Source organism: Rhinopithecus bieti, unplaced genomic scaffold (assembly GCF_001698545.2).
Source record: "Rhinopithecus bieti isolate Rb0 unplaced genomic scaffold, ASM169854v2 scaffold_52032, whole genome shotgun sequence".
Lineage (NCBI taxonomy): Eukaryota > Metazoa > Chordata > Mammalia > Primates > Cercopithecidae > Rhinopithecus > Rhinopithecus bieti.
The window spans coordinates 125,168-141,659 of NW_016821592.1; the positions used below are offsets into that span (position 1 = coordinate 125,168).

General features: G+C 42.4%; 1 protein-coding gene across 1 annotated transcript in view; it reads right to left on the minus strand.

The window, feature by feature from the left end:
* Nucleotides 1-1,912: 1,912 nt before the first annotated feature.
* The window catches only part of ARHGEF33 (Rho guanine nucleotide exchange factor 33), an 88,421-nt gene continuing 73,841 nt past the window's right edge, over nt 1,913-16,492 (minus strand). Inside the window, 3 exon segments of the mRNA XM_017860434.1 lie at nt 1,913-3,643; nt 11,202-11,341; nt 16,376-16,443. Of these exon segments, the coding sequence (XP_017715923.1) occupies nt 3,514-3,643; nt 11,202-11,341; nt 16,376-16,443 (338 nt within the window). The 3' untranslated portion in view covers nt 1,913-3,513.

The window sequence follows — 16,492 nt, forward strand, 5'->3', positions numbered from 1 at the left end:
CCTTTGGGAAACTACCTATCAGGTCCTATGCTTATTACCTAGGTGACAAAATAATCTGTAAACCAAACCCCCATGACATACAATTTAACATATAACAACCCTGCACATGTACCCCGAACCTAAAAGTTTAAAAATGCAGATTCCGGGACCCCACCTCCAGATATTCTAATACAGTGGGACTGCAGTGGTGCCCAGGAATCTGCATTTTCTACAAGAGGCCTCATGGAGGTGATGTATTAGTTTAGACTTAAAGGCAGTGAGGAAATGAGACATGAGGTGCTATAGAAAACACTGCTCAAGGGTTTCCCTGATGTTCTAGTTTCAGGTCCCAGATAAACTATTTCTTATGGGATGAAATAGCCCACTGGGGAGAACCCTAGAGTATTGGTCCACAAATCCTTGGTTCTCAAAGGCTCCAATTCTGTAGTCAGAGAAGGACAGTCCTTGCTTGGGCCTATACATACTGATCTCACAAGGCTATAGAAAAGGCCTATTACGACTCCTAGCCTGTACAAAATATCTACTTCATCTTTTGGTAGAGTGCTTCTTTCTGATTATCAATCCAAATACTTCTCAAAGACATCTGTGGTCTCCTATGTAAAGTGCACTTCTCCAGGGCTGGAGGTCACAGATGTAGTCATTGTCAAGTTCTTTTCCACACTGCTCCATCCATGCATTATTTAATGTAATGCAACATAACATTACAGGCCTGGTGGCCCACACCCGTAACCCCAGCCCTTTGGGAGGCTGAAGAGGGAGGATGGCTAGAGCCCAGGAGTTTGAGACCAGCCTGGGCAACATAGTGAGACCTTGTCTCTACAAAATTTTTAAATCAGCCAGGTATGGTGGTGCACACCCATAGTCCTAGCTACTCAGGAGGCTGAGGCAGGAGGATTGCTTGAGGAGTTTGAGGCTGCAGTGAGCTATGACCTTTCTTTTTTTAATTGGAGAGATGTTTTCTAATGCTAGATGCTGTGAAAGTGGCAGTGGTGCCTTTAACTGCTTCTGAAAGCAACTATATTCCCTTCATGACTGATATTTTTTCTTAAAAAAAAAAAGGCAGGGAGGTAGAGTGTTAACTGAATTCTCTGTCAAATTAAGAGTAAAAATTATTTTCTGTAGCTCTCTACTTATTAAAGCACCACCATTAATGTTGGCATCGGCTACTTATTGAGCACCTACTATGTAGTCTTCTAGAGGTGGAAAGGAATTTAAAAATATATGGCATAGTTCCTGCCCTTGAGGGGATTCGCATTCTTACTGGGAACATATGACAAACACATAAAAAGATAAACAAGTTACACCACAAGAAGTCACAAAAAGATGAAGAGACTTAAACTGGGTCTTAAGATTGGCAGAGACGAAGGAACTACAGAAAGGGCATGAAGCAAGAGTGAGCCTGGGCAAGGTGCATGGCTGACTGGGAAACGGTAAAAACCCAGTTTACTTAAGATAAGTCAGTTCACCTAGGACTCTGAAAAATATGAGATGGTAGCCAGAAAGAAAGAAAGAGCCTTACTGAAGAGAGCAAGCCTTGGATGTCAAATCAAGAAGTTTGGAATTTCACTGTAGACAAGTTAAAACAGAAGAGTTTCACATAAAGCAATATTTGGGAATACTGTGTTAGAGACATGCAGGATAGATGGGAGCAAAGAGTACTTGGAGGCAGTTAGAAAGCTACCGGAAAACTCCAGGTATCAAGTGATGGGGACTCACCTGGAGAGTAAGTAGCAGCGTTAATTATTACTAGTTTCATAAGCTAGTTTCATAAAATATAACTCTATTATTTTGGAGTTATCAAGATTTTTCAGAGGATGCTACCAAAATAAAATTGGTGAGGTGTGTGATAGTTTTTAAACCTGTCTAGTAACTGGTCAATTTTAGTGATAAACTGATGAAAGGAATTTTATTGTGTTGACATTTTATTTAATAGGTTGTGACTTCTGTAGTATTTCACTTTCCATGTCCAGTCGATTTGGCATTGTGCTTTCAAGCACTGCCAGCCTGATAATAAGAGAAAAATCTAATTTCAAATGCATTCATTAACTTCAGGGAAATGAAAATCTTAGCTTAAACTTAAATACTGGCAACTCAAAAAACTTGGCAGTGATCCTTTATGTGTTCCAGACAACTACTGCTCAAAATGCAGTAGGTGAGTTCCTAATTTGTCATCAGACAAGGAGAAGAAAACTTGCAACACTTAGAAGTGAACCTTTGCCTATTTTATCAACAAACGCTTCAATAGAGGAACAGCTTCTGAAGACACCAGTTTGAGTACCAAGACTGTGAATGAACAGAAACCAAATACCCCTAATTTACTATAGGGAACTGCCTGAGAATAAAGACAAATTGTTTAAACCCAATTTTTTTTCTATTATAAATCTGATGTTTGGGGCATATCAAGGATGCTGACCATCTTAGACATATCCATGTGGAAACACAGCACATTTGATCACCCCATAGCCAGGCAGGCCTCGTTGCAATTTGATTCCTCTATCTGAGCTGTTAAGAGCTTGGTTTCTTTACCAAATAGGAAAACAGTCAAGTAATGCAATCCTGAATTTTCACTTTGACCTGCTGTTTGTAGCAACTGCTGTGTGTGAGCCATTGAAGTTTTGGTGCTGTTGCCACCTTCTTCTCAGGCTGCAGAAAGTCTTTTTAAGAGGATGTGGCTAAATCACTGCTTTTTGCCTAGTCCATCTGGTCATGAGTGTGTGTGACACTCAAGATCACTAGTGGATCTTGAATACCGAGTACTCAATAAACACAGACTGGACTGTTTCCATCCTCGGCTCAACCCACACAATTGGAAAATGTTTCTTTGCCTTCCTCTCTCCCCAGTTTCTACAGAAATCCTTGTTCCCTTTACTGATTTCCATAACCACAGAACAAGTTTGGAGATCAATGTGTTTTTAAGCTTTGAACCTTCTGAATCATGGTTTAGGCACAAATTCTCCATAACTCAAAGATTTGCAACATATAAAATACAGTTCTGTTAATTAATCCTTTGACTTAAGGGATGTTAGATATTGCCTTGGGGTTTTTGGAAGACACGAAGCAAGACAGAACTGGCCCCTAACAGTGTATATTAGTCTAAGAACACTGGATGAGTTAAGTTAAATGCCTAGGAAGCATAAAATTCACATCCATGTTAAATATGAACATGCTCAATATTATACTCGGGGAATGACTTCAAGGTGGAAGTTTTCATTCTTACAAACGTTTATTTTCCTCCAAATTTATTGTGTTTTTCTGTAATGATGTGAAAAGTCTTCATTTCCCTTTTCCCCAGTGTTGAGGTTCAAAAAGCCAGATCTTAACCAGAAACTAATCTTCATCTCTTCAATGTCTTGTATGTTGATTTAGTTTCATATGTAAGTATTTATATTAGTTTTCCTCAGGGATTTATACATCGATATATGTATATATATATATATATATATATTCCTACACAGATATATACAAGCTTTTTATCCTCATCTTACCACTTGACAATACAACTTTAAGTATGTTTTACACAGCTGTTCCTTGGTCAAGGTCATTTGCAAGAGCAAGTCGGTTTCTGAAGAAATCTTGTTTGGTGGGTGAAGGATCCATTGAGGGATTCTCATTAGTTTTTTCCCTGTATTCTGATCCACTGGACCTAAAATCTCAGCACACAGATAAAGTACAGGTTGATTTGGTTTTAATTGTTTTCAAATATTTTATCTATCCCAATTGTTTTGCATTTGTAAAACAGTTGCTTCCTAGAACTGGAATACTTTTTACTCCCCTGAATTTCATGACTTAGGACATGTGTATCTAAGATTTGCATTGAACATAAAGAGAATATCTTTCTAATGCTTTATGGGGACAATTGTGATAACTGTATATGTCAGTGTAAGATATTGTGTAATTACATCATAATAGGGGAACAAAAGCTCAGAAAATTCAAGAAATCCTGTTTTTGATTCAATGAAGTAACAACTCCACAAATTACCAAGGACCTTAAATTAAAATGGATGGAAATCATGGTTCTCAACCAAGGTTATCAAGGACCTTCACTGAATTTGGCATTACATTACAAACTCTTGCTTTTGTTTGTTTTCATTTTTAAATGAAAGATTTATTGAAGCCAACCACACATATATGCTACATTTGGTAGAATGCAGAAATTCATACAGTAATCAGATTGCAGAGATACTATAATCTCAACCACCACAAAAGAGACCAAAGCCAATCAATAGTCAACAACTCAAATCAGTCCATTTGAGTCCCCAGTCGAGGGTGCATTCTTCCTTTATCTTGGTTAAGCCACTTGGGTAATCCATTCCAGCTCTGCACCTTCTCCAGTTTTCTCATGTCAGAAGTCCCTGGAGGGAGGAGGCTTTCTGGAAATAACCTCTGAGAAGCTAGACTGGGGCCCTTTGCCTAGCTTAAACTCTGACCTAGAATGGGTAAAACTAGTCCAGACACTAAGAACCAATATCAAAAAACCTCATGCAGGGTGTATGAAAGTGATGTTAGACATGAAGTTGCTTGTCCAAAGCTCCTATACAACTGACCAAGTTCTCCATATGCTGAGGCTGTCAGGTATGCTTCTACTATCCACCAAAGAAGGATCCATGGCCTGCGAGTCCTTGCACTATCATTGGTTTGCTACTGTTGAGTCCTCACTCTTGTTATTAGATAAGTTAATCATGACTATCATTTACTGAATTAATGGGCAGAATTCAAACATCTCTTTACATTATTCAAGGAAAGAAGTTGGATCCACAAAGACTAAAAACCCTAACATCTGAAAACCTGATGACTGACTAGATATTTTCACTTTGCCCCCGATACTCAATATCACAGATGAAGCCATAGCCGCCCACCGTGCTTTCTACTTCTGGTTGGTAAGAAACACCTTTCCACTATATCCCAGTGCAGAGAGGAAAAACTATTCTGTCTCTCAACTCCAGTACATCTGGGTACTCATCAAGCAAGATATCTGGGTGGGATGAGGTTCTCTTCCTTTTCAGGAACGCCCCTGAGTTCTCCCTTGAAAGAGCCTCCACATGGCCCACCCTAAAACTCCAGGCCTTCTCTCATCTTTCACAGATCCCCAATACCTCCAATTCAAATCATCCCTGATTAGTGCAGTTGTGCCCCAAATTTAGGAAGATATATTTTTTACCATCTCATTCTTTCTCTATGTCTTCCACTATTCAGAAGGCTAGAAATGCCTATGTTTCCGGGGCAGGAGGTTGGGAGCAGGATTTGAATTGGGCTGCTATTTCTTCTTGTTCCCCCACAGGACAGTTACTCATCAGAAAGTCATTAGTCAAAACTTGAAATCTTTGCCTCATATTTCCCCTCTTAGCTACATCTGGTCTATCCAAAACCCAACATGTCACACTTTGATGGTTCCAACATGCAACTGTTTAGTGTTTACCTGAAAATAGGAAAGCTTTGATGTCACCACCAGCCCCAAGGACCACAGAAATCTTCACCAGTTGCGTTCCCATTTCTGAAACAAATGCCAAAATCGCCCTGTCTAGTTTTCAAAGTCCACAAACTCAGCTTAAATTTTTTTAACTGCTCTTCTCACAAATTGTACCTTCCCTATGTCTCCAGTGTCTGAATTTCTCTGCATTTCTTGATATTAATTAAACTAACAGCTAAATTGCTCATCCTTTTCGAAATCCAGCATTCTACTATAGCCATGACTAAAAGCTCATTTTCATCCTTGTAAAAATCATTTTAACTGACCTCTTTATAATGCTTACATGTATATGGCCACCTGAACTCTTCCAAAGGTGTGGCCGTTAGGCTCTTAAGTAGTGCATACCTAAATTACTAGGAAATAACCTGCAGGATCAAGGAGAAAAGGCCAGCAGATTTGCTTTTATTCCCTTTCTCTATAAAACAGAAATGGCTTTTGAGCTCCTGGAGCCACTGTGGCTGATTGCAGGGCATATCTGAGCAGACATTATAGGGACAGGCAAACACTCGCTGGGGAAGGGTACATTGGCTGCCAGGACATACTGACACATAACCATCCAAAGTATTTGATGGAAAGAGGAAAAGACAACAGACCTGTTGCTAACTTTTCCTTTCATTCAAGTGACAAAGAAAATAGCACATTGAGTAGGTCATACCAAGTCTAGATTTGCTATTAATAAACCTTGAAAGCTTGTTTGGAGCTGGGGATGGGGGTAGTTGAATCCAGTGCTGCAAAAACCTCTGACTTAAGAAGGCTTGGTTCTCTCATTGGAAAAGCTATCCTCCTTGAAAGCTTTAGGAGACTTGCATCTGTCTCAAGAAATAAAGGGGCAAGGAAACACCCATCCTGTCGGCCAGTCAGTCAGCCCTGGTAATCAAAGCAACAGCCCTGTGTGACTCCACCTTTACTTCCACTCAGACAACACTTCAGATTGTAAATACAAAGGACAGCACCGGCATCGGTATCGTGGAGGCAATCTGATTGACGGAGGAGGGACTGATATATGAGAAAGGACAGGAGGACTAAAGGAATCCACTGGCCCTTTACCTAAGGAGAATCCCCAACAGCTGCAAGAGGACTGACAGCAATTAACCAACACGAGTTTGGAGAGCCCAAAGCAAATGAGCATTCATTTAATAAATATTTGTTGAGTGCCTACTATGTGCTACATACTATACCTTGTATTAATAGTTAGGTTACCCTTAAATTGATCTGTAAGCTCCTAATGGGCAGGAACTATTTCTCTTACATCTTTTGTGCTGGACAGAACCTAGTATATTGAAGACCCTTAACTGAATGGTTGATTTCAAATGGCTTATTGAGAAACATTTGTAATTTAGGTTAAGTAATCTAAAATGTTTACCCCTTCAACTATCCCCTTTAATGTTAAAGTTATATAGGAAATGAAATGGAGAAGGAGAGAGAACTCCAAAGTGGGTAAGAGTGGGAGAGGGACTTGAAATGAGCTTTAAGGAGACAGAGAATAGGTGAGATAAAGTTATCAATGGATTCTTTAGCAGCCCTGCTTTCTATTACATGGTCTGTTCAACAGCTGAGGCTGGGCATATACAAAAACGGCTGGGAAGACACCAAAAGAGGATTCACTGAGATAAAATGATTACATATGGGGACCTGCAGAAGTACTCTCTCTGTGTGTGATTGAGAAAATAGACAGTGATGGGATTGATGGAGCATGATGACAAGAAGGGAGACACTCTGACGCATGTAAATTTTAAAGTGCTAAAGAGGAAGAGAATGAGTGAGGAAGTAGAATTAATCATTTGGAAGCCATATTCCTTATCTTCTACTATCCTGAAATTTGAGGCTAAAAAGAGAGTACCATCTACATTCCCTACTCCTAAGCTATCTCACGTGATCCTCTTCCCCACTGTCACATCTGCCATCAAGAATACACGTTAACGTAAGTGTTGCAAGATGTATATATTGAGATGAAGTATCATTTGCCTTAGACTTCACAATAATCTAGGCTTAAGTCTTTGACAGCCTCTGTATAGATCCTTCTAGAATGGGACAGTTTGCCTTCCATCCTGTTCAAAGGCAGGGGAATAAGTATCAGTCTAGCTAACATCAGCCTACCACAGTAAAGTCTGTTCCCTCTAAGAATCCTCATTTAAAATGTTTAAAATCACTTAACATTTCCAAACTTTAAGATATGTAGCCTTTATTCTGATCAATTCTGGGTACCTTTCAGGGATATGTGACCTTGTATCTGCCCAGGACAAATGTGCCTGAGATGGAAACAATCAGAAGGTCATTCTTTTCCCCAAATATTGTGGGTATTTTTCAGGATTTTTTTAATGATGTCAACTTGACTCTCCCTTTTGAATCCTTGTGGGTATGAGCCTTCGGCCCTCCCAGCCTCAGAGGGAAGAGAACCCTTTCTCAGGTTTTCTGTTGCATCTGGCTCCATGCCTAGCTTCATCCCGAAGCAGCATTCTGGGTGTGTGGGGCCACCAGCCAAACAAGCCCCTATGGAACAAAAAGTGTGTCAGTGTAGACAGGAATGAGCCTCCAGAGGGCTGTGGGGGAGGAAGGCAGCGAGCCCCAGACATGACACAAGTGGCTTTGCTGGCACTGGCCCATTTGGACCTGTGAGACCAGGCTCTACAATGGTTCCAGTACTCAGGACTGGCCACTTCTTAAAGTTCCAGGGCTTGCTGCCAGCCTGACCTCCTGACAGGCAGGAGGAAAATGGGCTGAATGTCTCTTCTGGTTCCTTCCTATAACTGTCCACAGGCCTGACTTCAGAGTGCAAGTTCCTGTGTAATGGCTGCGACTATGTCGCTCATGATTCCTATACAAGTGTCTTGCATAGTGCATGCACATAAGATTGAATGCTTAATTGATGAGAAGAATGGTGTGTTCTCATCTGAGTTAAAAGCCACTGCCCTTCCTGTGCTACACTGGGGCCTCCCTGACCTTCCTCTCTACCTTATAATGGAGCAAATTTTCCATGGTCCTCACATGAAAACACTCAGAAAACGCTACTTAAGCTGCCTCTTCAACCCATGCAAAGTCTCCAACGTGCCCACTGCAGCACCCTAAGCGCCTGATGGTACTGACTGCCCTAGGCCAGATCTAAAAAGCCAGGAAAGCCTGCCAGACTGACAGTCATCTGTGTGGCTCCACCTTTACTTCCACTCAGACAACACTTCGGATTTTAAATACAAAGGACAGCACCAGTATTGGTGGCGGCAACATGATTGATGCAGGAGGGACTGATCTGTGAGAAAGGGCAAGAGGACTAAGGGAATCCACTGGCTCTTTATCTAAGGAGAATCCCGAACAGCCACAAGAAGACTGACAGCAATTAACCAACATGAACTTGGAGAGCCCATAGCAAGTCCTCTACATTATACCAAGGTCGGTGGGGAGCTACAGAAAGATAAAACCTGGCCTTCTACATGCTAGGACTTTAAAAGTATAGGTCCGAAGGCTTCATTAATTTCTTGTTTCAGGTGATAAAAAGATGTGATTACTCAGATCAAGCTACAACAAAGTCAAACTACAGATAAAGCAAATATCCACACTAGAAAGGGCTCTGGTGATTTCTTCAACAATCTCCCACTCGATGCAGGGACCACTTTCATAGCATCCCTGACCAGAAGCATCTCATGAATCCATTCCCTCAGGCCGTAGCCAGCTCCAGTTCCATGCAGCTGCATTTTTAGGAAATTCTTCCCCTTAGCCACTGCTCCCAGTTCTGCCCTCTGAACCCAGAGAGGACAAATCCACTCCCTCTGCCTCATGTCACTGGTAAAACATTTTCTTACATCTCTCTGATAAATAGGAATTTGTAAAGGGACCATTGGTGAATCTATTGCTCGTTGCTTTCCAACAGATAGCACCCAGTCATTATAAATGACAGTGGGCAAAAAATGGCTGTTTTGGGAATACTGTGATTAAAAAAAAAAAAAAAAAAAGCTAGGCTCAAGCTGTGCCCTTAGGATTGTGCAGTCCTTAGAAAGATTCAGGAGTCTGGCCGGCCATGGTGGCTCATGCCTATAATCCCAACACTCTGGGAGGCCAAGGCAGGTGGATCACTTGAGGTCAGGAGTTCAAGACCATCCTGGCCAACATGGTGAAACCCCATCTCTACAAAAAAAAAAAAAGAAAAAAATAGCCGGGGGGTGGTGGCGGGCACCTGTATTCCCAGCTACTCGGGAGGCAGGGGCAGGAGAATAGCCTGAACCCGGGAGGTGGAGGCTGCAGTGAGCTGAGATTGCGACACTGCACTCCAGCCTAGGCAGCAGAGCCAGACTCCGTCTCAAGAAAGATTCAGGAGTCTAAATCCCAAGGGTGGGATGGAGAGGTGTCTGTTTCCAGGTTCTCCCACCCCTGTCAATTTGACAGATGTTGGCACTGGGTCAAGAAAGATGTAAGTCTATGATCCTAGAAAGAGGAATACAATTCTCAATTCTTCAAACCCTGAATAAGGTGGGTTGAGGATCCTGCAACAGCTTGCAAGCATACACTGGGTTCCTTAGCAAAACTGAGAGAAAATGCAGGGCTATGGCTAAGTGCAGAGCTGTTGCTCTTCCTTCCTATTCCCCCATTTCCAGTAACAACAGGCAGAGACCAACAGTCAGAGGCCCACTAATCTCAGTACCACCCTCCCCACAGGAGGATAATTACAATGAGACAAACCAGCAAAAACAAAGTCCTCACTCCAGGGCTGCCCCCAATTCCTCCATCAGGACCATAATCTAAATCAGCCAGTGACCTTGACCTTCAAGGAAAAGGTGATTTCCCTGCGCTTCCTCACTTATCGGCAACTCTCCAAAGGCAGCAATAATGCCTCTGTTTAACTTTTCCATCTATTAAAATATGAAGACTTGTTATTTAAAACTGACTGCAAGAACATCCTCCACCAAGAGTAACTAAGCAGCAGGAAAAATCTAAGGGAGAGAGAGGTAGGCTGAGCCAGTGGAGATTGAAACAGCAGTCTCTCAGGCAGGCAGTGGCTGGACTGGTAAATCCCTCTACGGTCAAATGCTAATGCTCACCTCTCTCTTCCTTGTATTTTATGCTGGGGTGTGGCCACTGCCTCCTAGACTGTAAGACAGTGCTGACCAAAATGCCTGGTGGGTGATGTTTTATACAACAACGACTTCGAATCTCAGAAGGACCACAGGAGGAAAATGCCTTGTTTTTGCCTCCTATGGAATACAGAAACTCCATTAAAGTGATTTCTAACTAGGGCCAAGCCAAATCTACTCATTCAGGGAAAGCACTAACAGAAGTCCCAATAAACATGAATTAGCACCCAGGATGACAACGGGCCCCCAAATGCAGATGTACTGAGATCCCTTAGACAACTTTCCACAGATTGGGAGATGTGATGGAGCACCCAGGACACCCAACCCCAATAGCGGATCCCACTCCTCCCAGTCTAAAGGGGCTTTGATTGTCACCAGCTCATTTCTCAAGGGAACCACCTCTGCCCACTCCTCTCGGGACCCATGACTTTGGGAACAAGGAAGAAGGGATAAAAGACAGAAGAGGCAGGGCAGACAGCTGAGTTTGCTTCTACTCTGGGAGATTACAATGAGAAACATCTTCACCCCGCCAGAATTGTGGCTACTGGGTGCAGGCACTGTACTTGAAGCAGTTGTGTGAGACCAGGGTACTTGATACTTATTATTGTTAAAACCTCAAGATTTAGCCCAAAGGGAAATGAGTTACAATGCTGTCTTGTCTAAGGGCTACTCACTTCTTTTTAAAGAGCTTGCGGAAGGAGCTGCGAAAGCCCCCTTTCTGGTCTTGCCTGGGATTTTGATCGCTGAAAGATGTTTGTTCACTTTCTCTTTCTTCTTTGGGACAGAATCTGGTAGTATCTTCTAAATGCATCTCCTGGAAACAAAAAAGAGGGATTTTTTTCTTTACTCCTTTCCAACGTTATTATGGATCCTGACTATGGGACAATTTTGTGGTGTTGTGACTTTCCTCTCCCATGCCAAAAGATTACCAGTGGGCACCCAATCCCAACTAAAGCAAACCTAGGCTAATGAAGAAACCAGTAGGTGAAAAGAGGATAATTTCCTGCTGAGTGTAGTATTTTCTATGTATCAAGGCAAATAGTCTAGTGTAATATATAACAATAATTAAAGATAAGGAAATAAAATTAGCTAATGTTTTAAAAGAGGACTGCAAGAACATCCTCTACGAGTAAATAAATTCTTATTTTGACACCAACCCTGTTGTGCTAGAAAACCCTCATATCTCCAGGTGTTTCTCTTTCTACAAAATAAGGATGTTCCTTACTTGTAATGCTAGTTTTAAACTCATATTCCTAACTCTCCATTTTAAGCATAAACGAGGGAAGGCATTTTTGAGAAGTCAGACCTGTTTAGAAGAAAATGTCAACTAATACTTTCAACCTGAAAATATGCCTGTAATACAGTTTTTACAATTCTTAACCTATGCTATTTGGAGTATAAAGTAAAATAAGTTAAAAATAAGGCTGCATCTTTTGTGACCTCTCTAGTTTTTTAAGTGTGAGATGTGCTAAATAGAAGTGCATGTATATTTATACGCATACAAGCCAGATATGCACTTATATATGTTTATATTCCATATGAACAAAGTATTCACCTTGAGGTGACTATAATTTAAAAGCAACTTTAAAAACAGCTGCTGAATTTTGAATAACCTTTAGAAAACCCCAAGTAGTCAAAGCAAAAACCACACCAATGATGCCCTAGAAGTCTCATGAATTAGATGGGTGACTGCTTGCTGACAGAGAAGCAAAGTGTGAGGATGGATTTTTTTTTTTCCTAGGAAACATATGAGTCTGACTTTGAGAACTGGGGGTTGCAGATACAGAAATTCTCTGAGATTCTACTAAGATTCATAACTAGACCATGGAGATAGACATGTAGTGTTTCTTAAAGTGTGGTCCCGCCACTACAGGATCAGGTTGGGCCTTTATTTAAAAGGTAGCTTCTTGAGCCCCATCCCAGACTTTCTGAATCAGAATCTTTGCAGTGAGGCCTAGGTAATCCTTACGCACACTTAGATTTGAAAACGAATGATTTAAGGGAGGGGTCCCCAACTCCCAGTACTGGTCTGTGACCTGTGAGGAACTGGGCCGCACAGCAGAAGGTGAGCAGTGGGGTGGGTGAGCGAGCGAAGCTTCATCTGTATTTATAGCCGTTCCCCATTGCCTGCATTACTGCATGAGCTCCACCTTCTGTCAGATCGGCAGTGGCATTAGATTTTCACAGGTGCACAAACCCTATTGTGAAATGCACATAAAAGGGATCTAGGTTGCCCACTCCTTGTGGGAATCTAATGCCTGATGATCCGAGGTGGAGCTGAGACAGTGATGCTAATGCTGGGGAGTGGCTGAAAAGACAGATGAACATTAGCAGAGAGGTTTGACTGCACAGAGACCATAATTAATCAATTGCTTGCAGACTCATATCAAAACCCTATCAGTAAGTGGCAAGTGACAATTAAGCTGCATCTGGTGGCAGGCTTTATAGTGGCAAGTGAGTTGATGAACTTCAATGGTACAGCTGCATCTGGTGGCCTTAAAAGTAGGTTTGAGACAATTTCAGATCTCCATATGTTCTGGATTAAAGTCAAGGCAGAATATCATGAGATTGCCACAAAGCACTGAAAAGCCTGCTTCCATTTTCAGCATTCGATCTTTGTGAAGTGGGGTTTTCTGCAGTGACAGCAACCAAAATGAGATTACAGAGTAGACTGGATGTGACACACTTTGGGTGTCAGTGTCACCCATCACCCCCAGATAGGACCATCTAGTTGCCGGAAAACAAGCTCAGGGCTCCCACTGATCCTGGATTATGGTGAGTTGTATAATTATTTCATTATATATTACAATGTAATAATAATAGAAACAAAGTACCCAATAAATGTAACGCACTTGAATCATCCCGAAACCACCTCCCCCTCCGCAGTCTGTGGAAAAATTGCCTTTCCCAAAACTGGTCCCTGGTACCAAAAAGGTCGGGGACCACTGACTTAAGGCATGCTTCTGCCCACCTACACTTAATGTTTATATCAATCACCTGGGAATTATCCTAAATTCTGATTCAGTAGGTCTGGGGTGCAAATTCTGCATTTATAACAAGTTCCCAGGCAATGCATTTGCTACTGCCCCCAAGGACCGTATTTTGAGAAATGCGCTTTTAGAGACTATTTAGTGACTAAATCTAGTAATGGTTTAAGGAAAATCTCTCTATGGAACCATGATCTCAATAGCATTTCATACTTTATAAAGCCTACTCAAAAATTGTATCTTCTTTGGCCTGATCCTCCCAACAACCCTGTGAGATAGGTTGTCTTATTTTGAGATAACTGGAGGCACAGAGAAGTCAAGTGACTTGTCCAAAAGCACACAACTACTGGGCAGCAGAGTCAGGACTAGAACCTAGATCTCCTGACAATCATGTGTTCTCACTAGAGCATACCATCTTCTTTCTTGACTCTAACAGAGATAGAACACTAAAGACTAGGACTCAGCTGGCTCTGCTGGGCTGGGTGAAAGGTATACAAAGGGATGAAACACTAGGAGTTTTGCACATCTCAAAAGCAAAGAGTTAATACCTTTAAGGATAGAGTTTTTGAGGGATTTATCTTTTGCAACTAAAACCCCATCCCACCACCACCTCCAACACACACAAACATGCACATATATACTTAGACATGCAGACATGCACATACATGCCCATGCACATATGTATGCCCACATGGTCTCTGCCCACCTGCACTCTGCATGCAACCTCTCTCTAGGACTCCTAACAACCAGGCCATTTTAAGTTTTTAGATAGAAAAATTGTGTCCAGAAACAGCAACTAGTAATGGGAACTCTGCATGCTTGAAAATTTTAATGATATTGCTAGAGAAAATGCCTCTTTTAACTGACTTCCATTTGACATTTCCTTGGTATCTCATTTTGAACTGACTTGACACATGTCTGACACTATTAGGAGATGAAACTTGCTGTCCAGTATGTGCAATTAACAGTTTCTGATACACTGTTTATTGTTATTTGGTATGTCTGGTAAACAGCCACAAATATATTACTCATTGTTTGCTTCTCAAATATATTGTTATTTCTGATTAATGGTTTTTGCCTTGCAATTGTTGAACCCCAAATTTTTCACAAATCAACTACAAAAGGACATTGTTATTACATATGAAATAAAAGTTCTTTACAGTACAGACTATACTAGTTAGAAGGTTTTGTATGTAAACCTCTGCTCATCCTAAGTCACACTGAATTGTCACTATAATTTCCATTTACTTCCCCTTTCAATAAACTTCTAAACTCTGACACATGCCTAAGATTGATTTTTCCAAAAAATTCTGCCTAATCAAATTTTACGAAGCTTGGAGTTGAAAATCAGAGCTACAGGAAAATCTGAGAACCCCAGGGAACTTCAGCAGCTTTGGCTGAGCACACTATCACCTTTTTGTCCTCTGCAGGGACCAGACACAGACTTTGCTGGAGTGCAGGTGGGCAGCAAGCTCCAAGGCTCTTCATGATCCCGCCCCTTCCTGTTCCTCTGGCCTAATTTCCACCACTCTGACCTGGCACAGTACGCCAGAGAAAAGGCATCACCCAGTTTTTCTCACGCTTCCCTACCTCACTCTTCCCCTAGCCAACTTCTAGGCAGCTTTTACAATCTAATTCAGACATTCAACTTCTCTAGGAGGCCTTCTCTGACCACCATGACCCCAAAGGTTTTAAAATATCCCTCCCATGTGCTCCCACAGTTTATTACATAATTCTGTGTTCCTGTGTCTCCTTCCTATACTAAGCCAGGGGTCCCGGAGGATAGAGACTGGTTTATTTCTGAGTTTTCAGCAATTAGCACAGAGCCTGGTACAAGACAAGCACTCAGTGTTTGCTGAAAAATGAATGAAGGAAAAAAGTCAGTGATCATCAATGTTTCCATTCGAAAATGAGAATAGTTGGACCGGAAGGGTGGTCGCACAGGTCAGAGCTATCATGTTACTTATGCTCTGCTTAATCAGATCAGAGCAATTATTTGCTCAGAAACTATTAGCACTTCCTGGATAAGTATTTAAAGACCCCTTTAAATGCCCTCCAGGCTTGCAGACACCACAATTAGACATCAAAATATCAAACACCGGTAGACCTGTCGACACAGAGGTTGGCCATCAAAATACCTCAACATTCACTGAGGTCAAAGAAGGTGTTTCTATTTTGGGATGTCCCTGTCCCAAAGAAGTTTGCAAATTAATAGAACACTTTTTTCCAGTCAAAAGCAAAGCAAGCAGAAATAAAGCTGGCTTTGCAGCAAACTGCGCAGCAAGTCTACCTTGAACTAGGGCAACTTGCCTCCTCCCTAGCTACAAGCAAGAATGCTTCCCGGAGGAAGTGGGGTACGCTGGCGCACCGTGTTCCATATTCTCAACATAGAAACGACACCTCACAGGGAGAAGAAACACACTGGCCGGGACCTGCGCAGCGTGCAGTGCTCCGAAAAAAGGGCAACTCTTCACAAAAGCAGGAAGAGATTCCCCATAACTCCCTAAATGTGTGAGTGATAAATCAGGTCTAAAGAGTCACGGGCTTCTCTGCTACCTCTGCCGTCCCTCGTGTACCATATGAGGAATGCTCTTTGGGTCCTGGTACTGGAGAACAGGCGCTGCCACTTGCCTTCCAGGGCCCAGCAGTCTACAGCTTGCAGGGCGCGGCGGCTGCCCCTGCTCTCCCTCTGTCTCCGCCTCCGCCCGTCGACGGCTCGCGCAGCCGCCCCTGAGCGCGCTCCCGAGCCCCTAGCCTCGCCCGGCCCCGCTCCCCTCCACCCTAGGAGAACTCAGGATGCTTCCTGCAGATCTAGGCCTGGGGCCGTCGACGCTGTGGGTTTCGATTCGGTTTTACTTTACCCTCCTTACTTCCAAATAGGTCTGTTTTTCGCTTTGGGACCTCTGTTGGGGAAGAAGGTCCGGGGCGCGCCGCGAGCGGCTACAGCGGCGGCTGCCGGGCCGTGCGGCTGCGCGGCG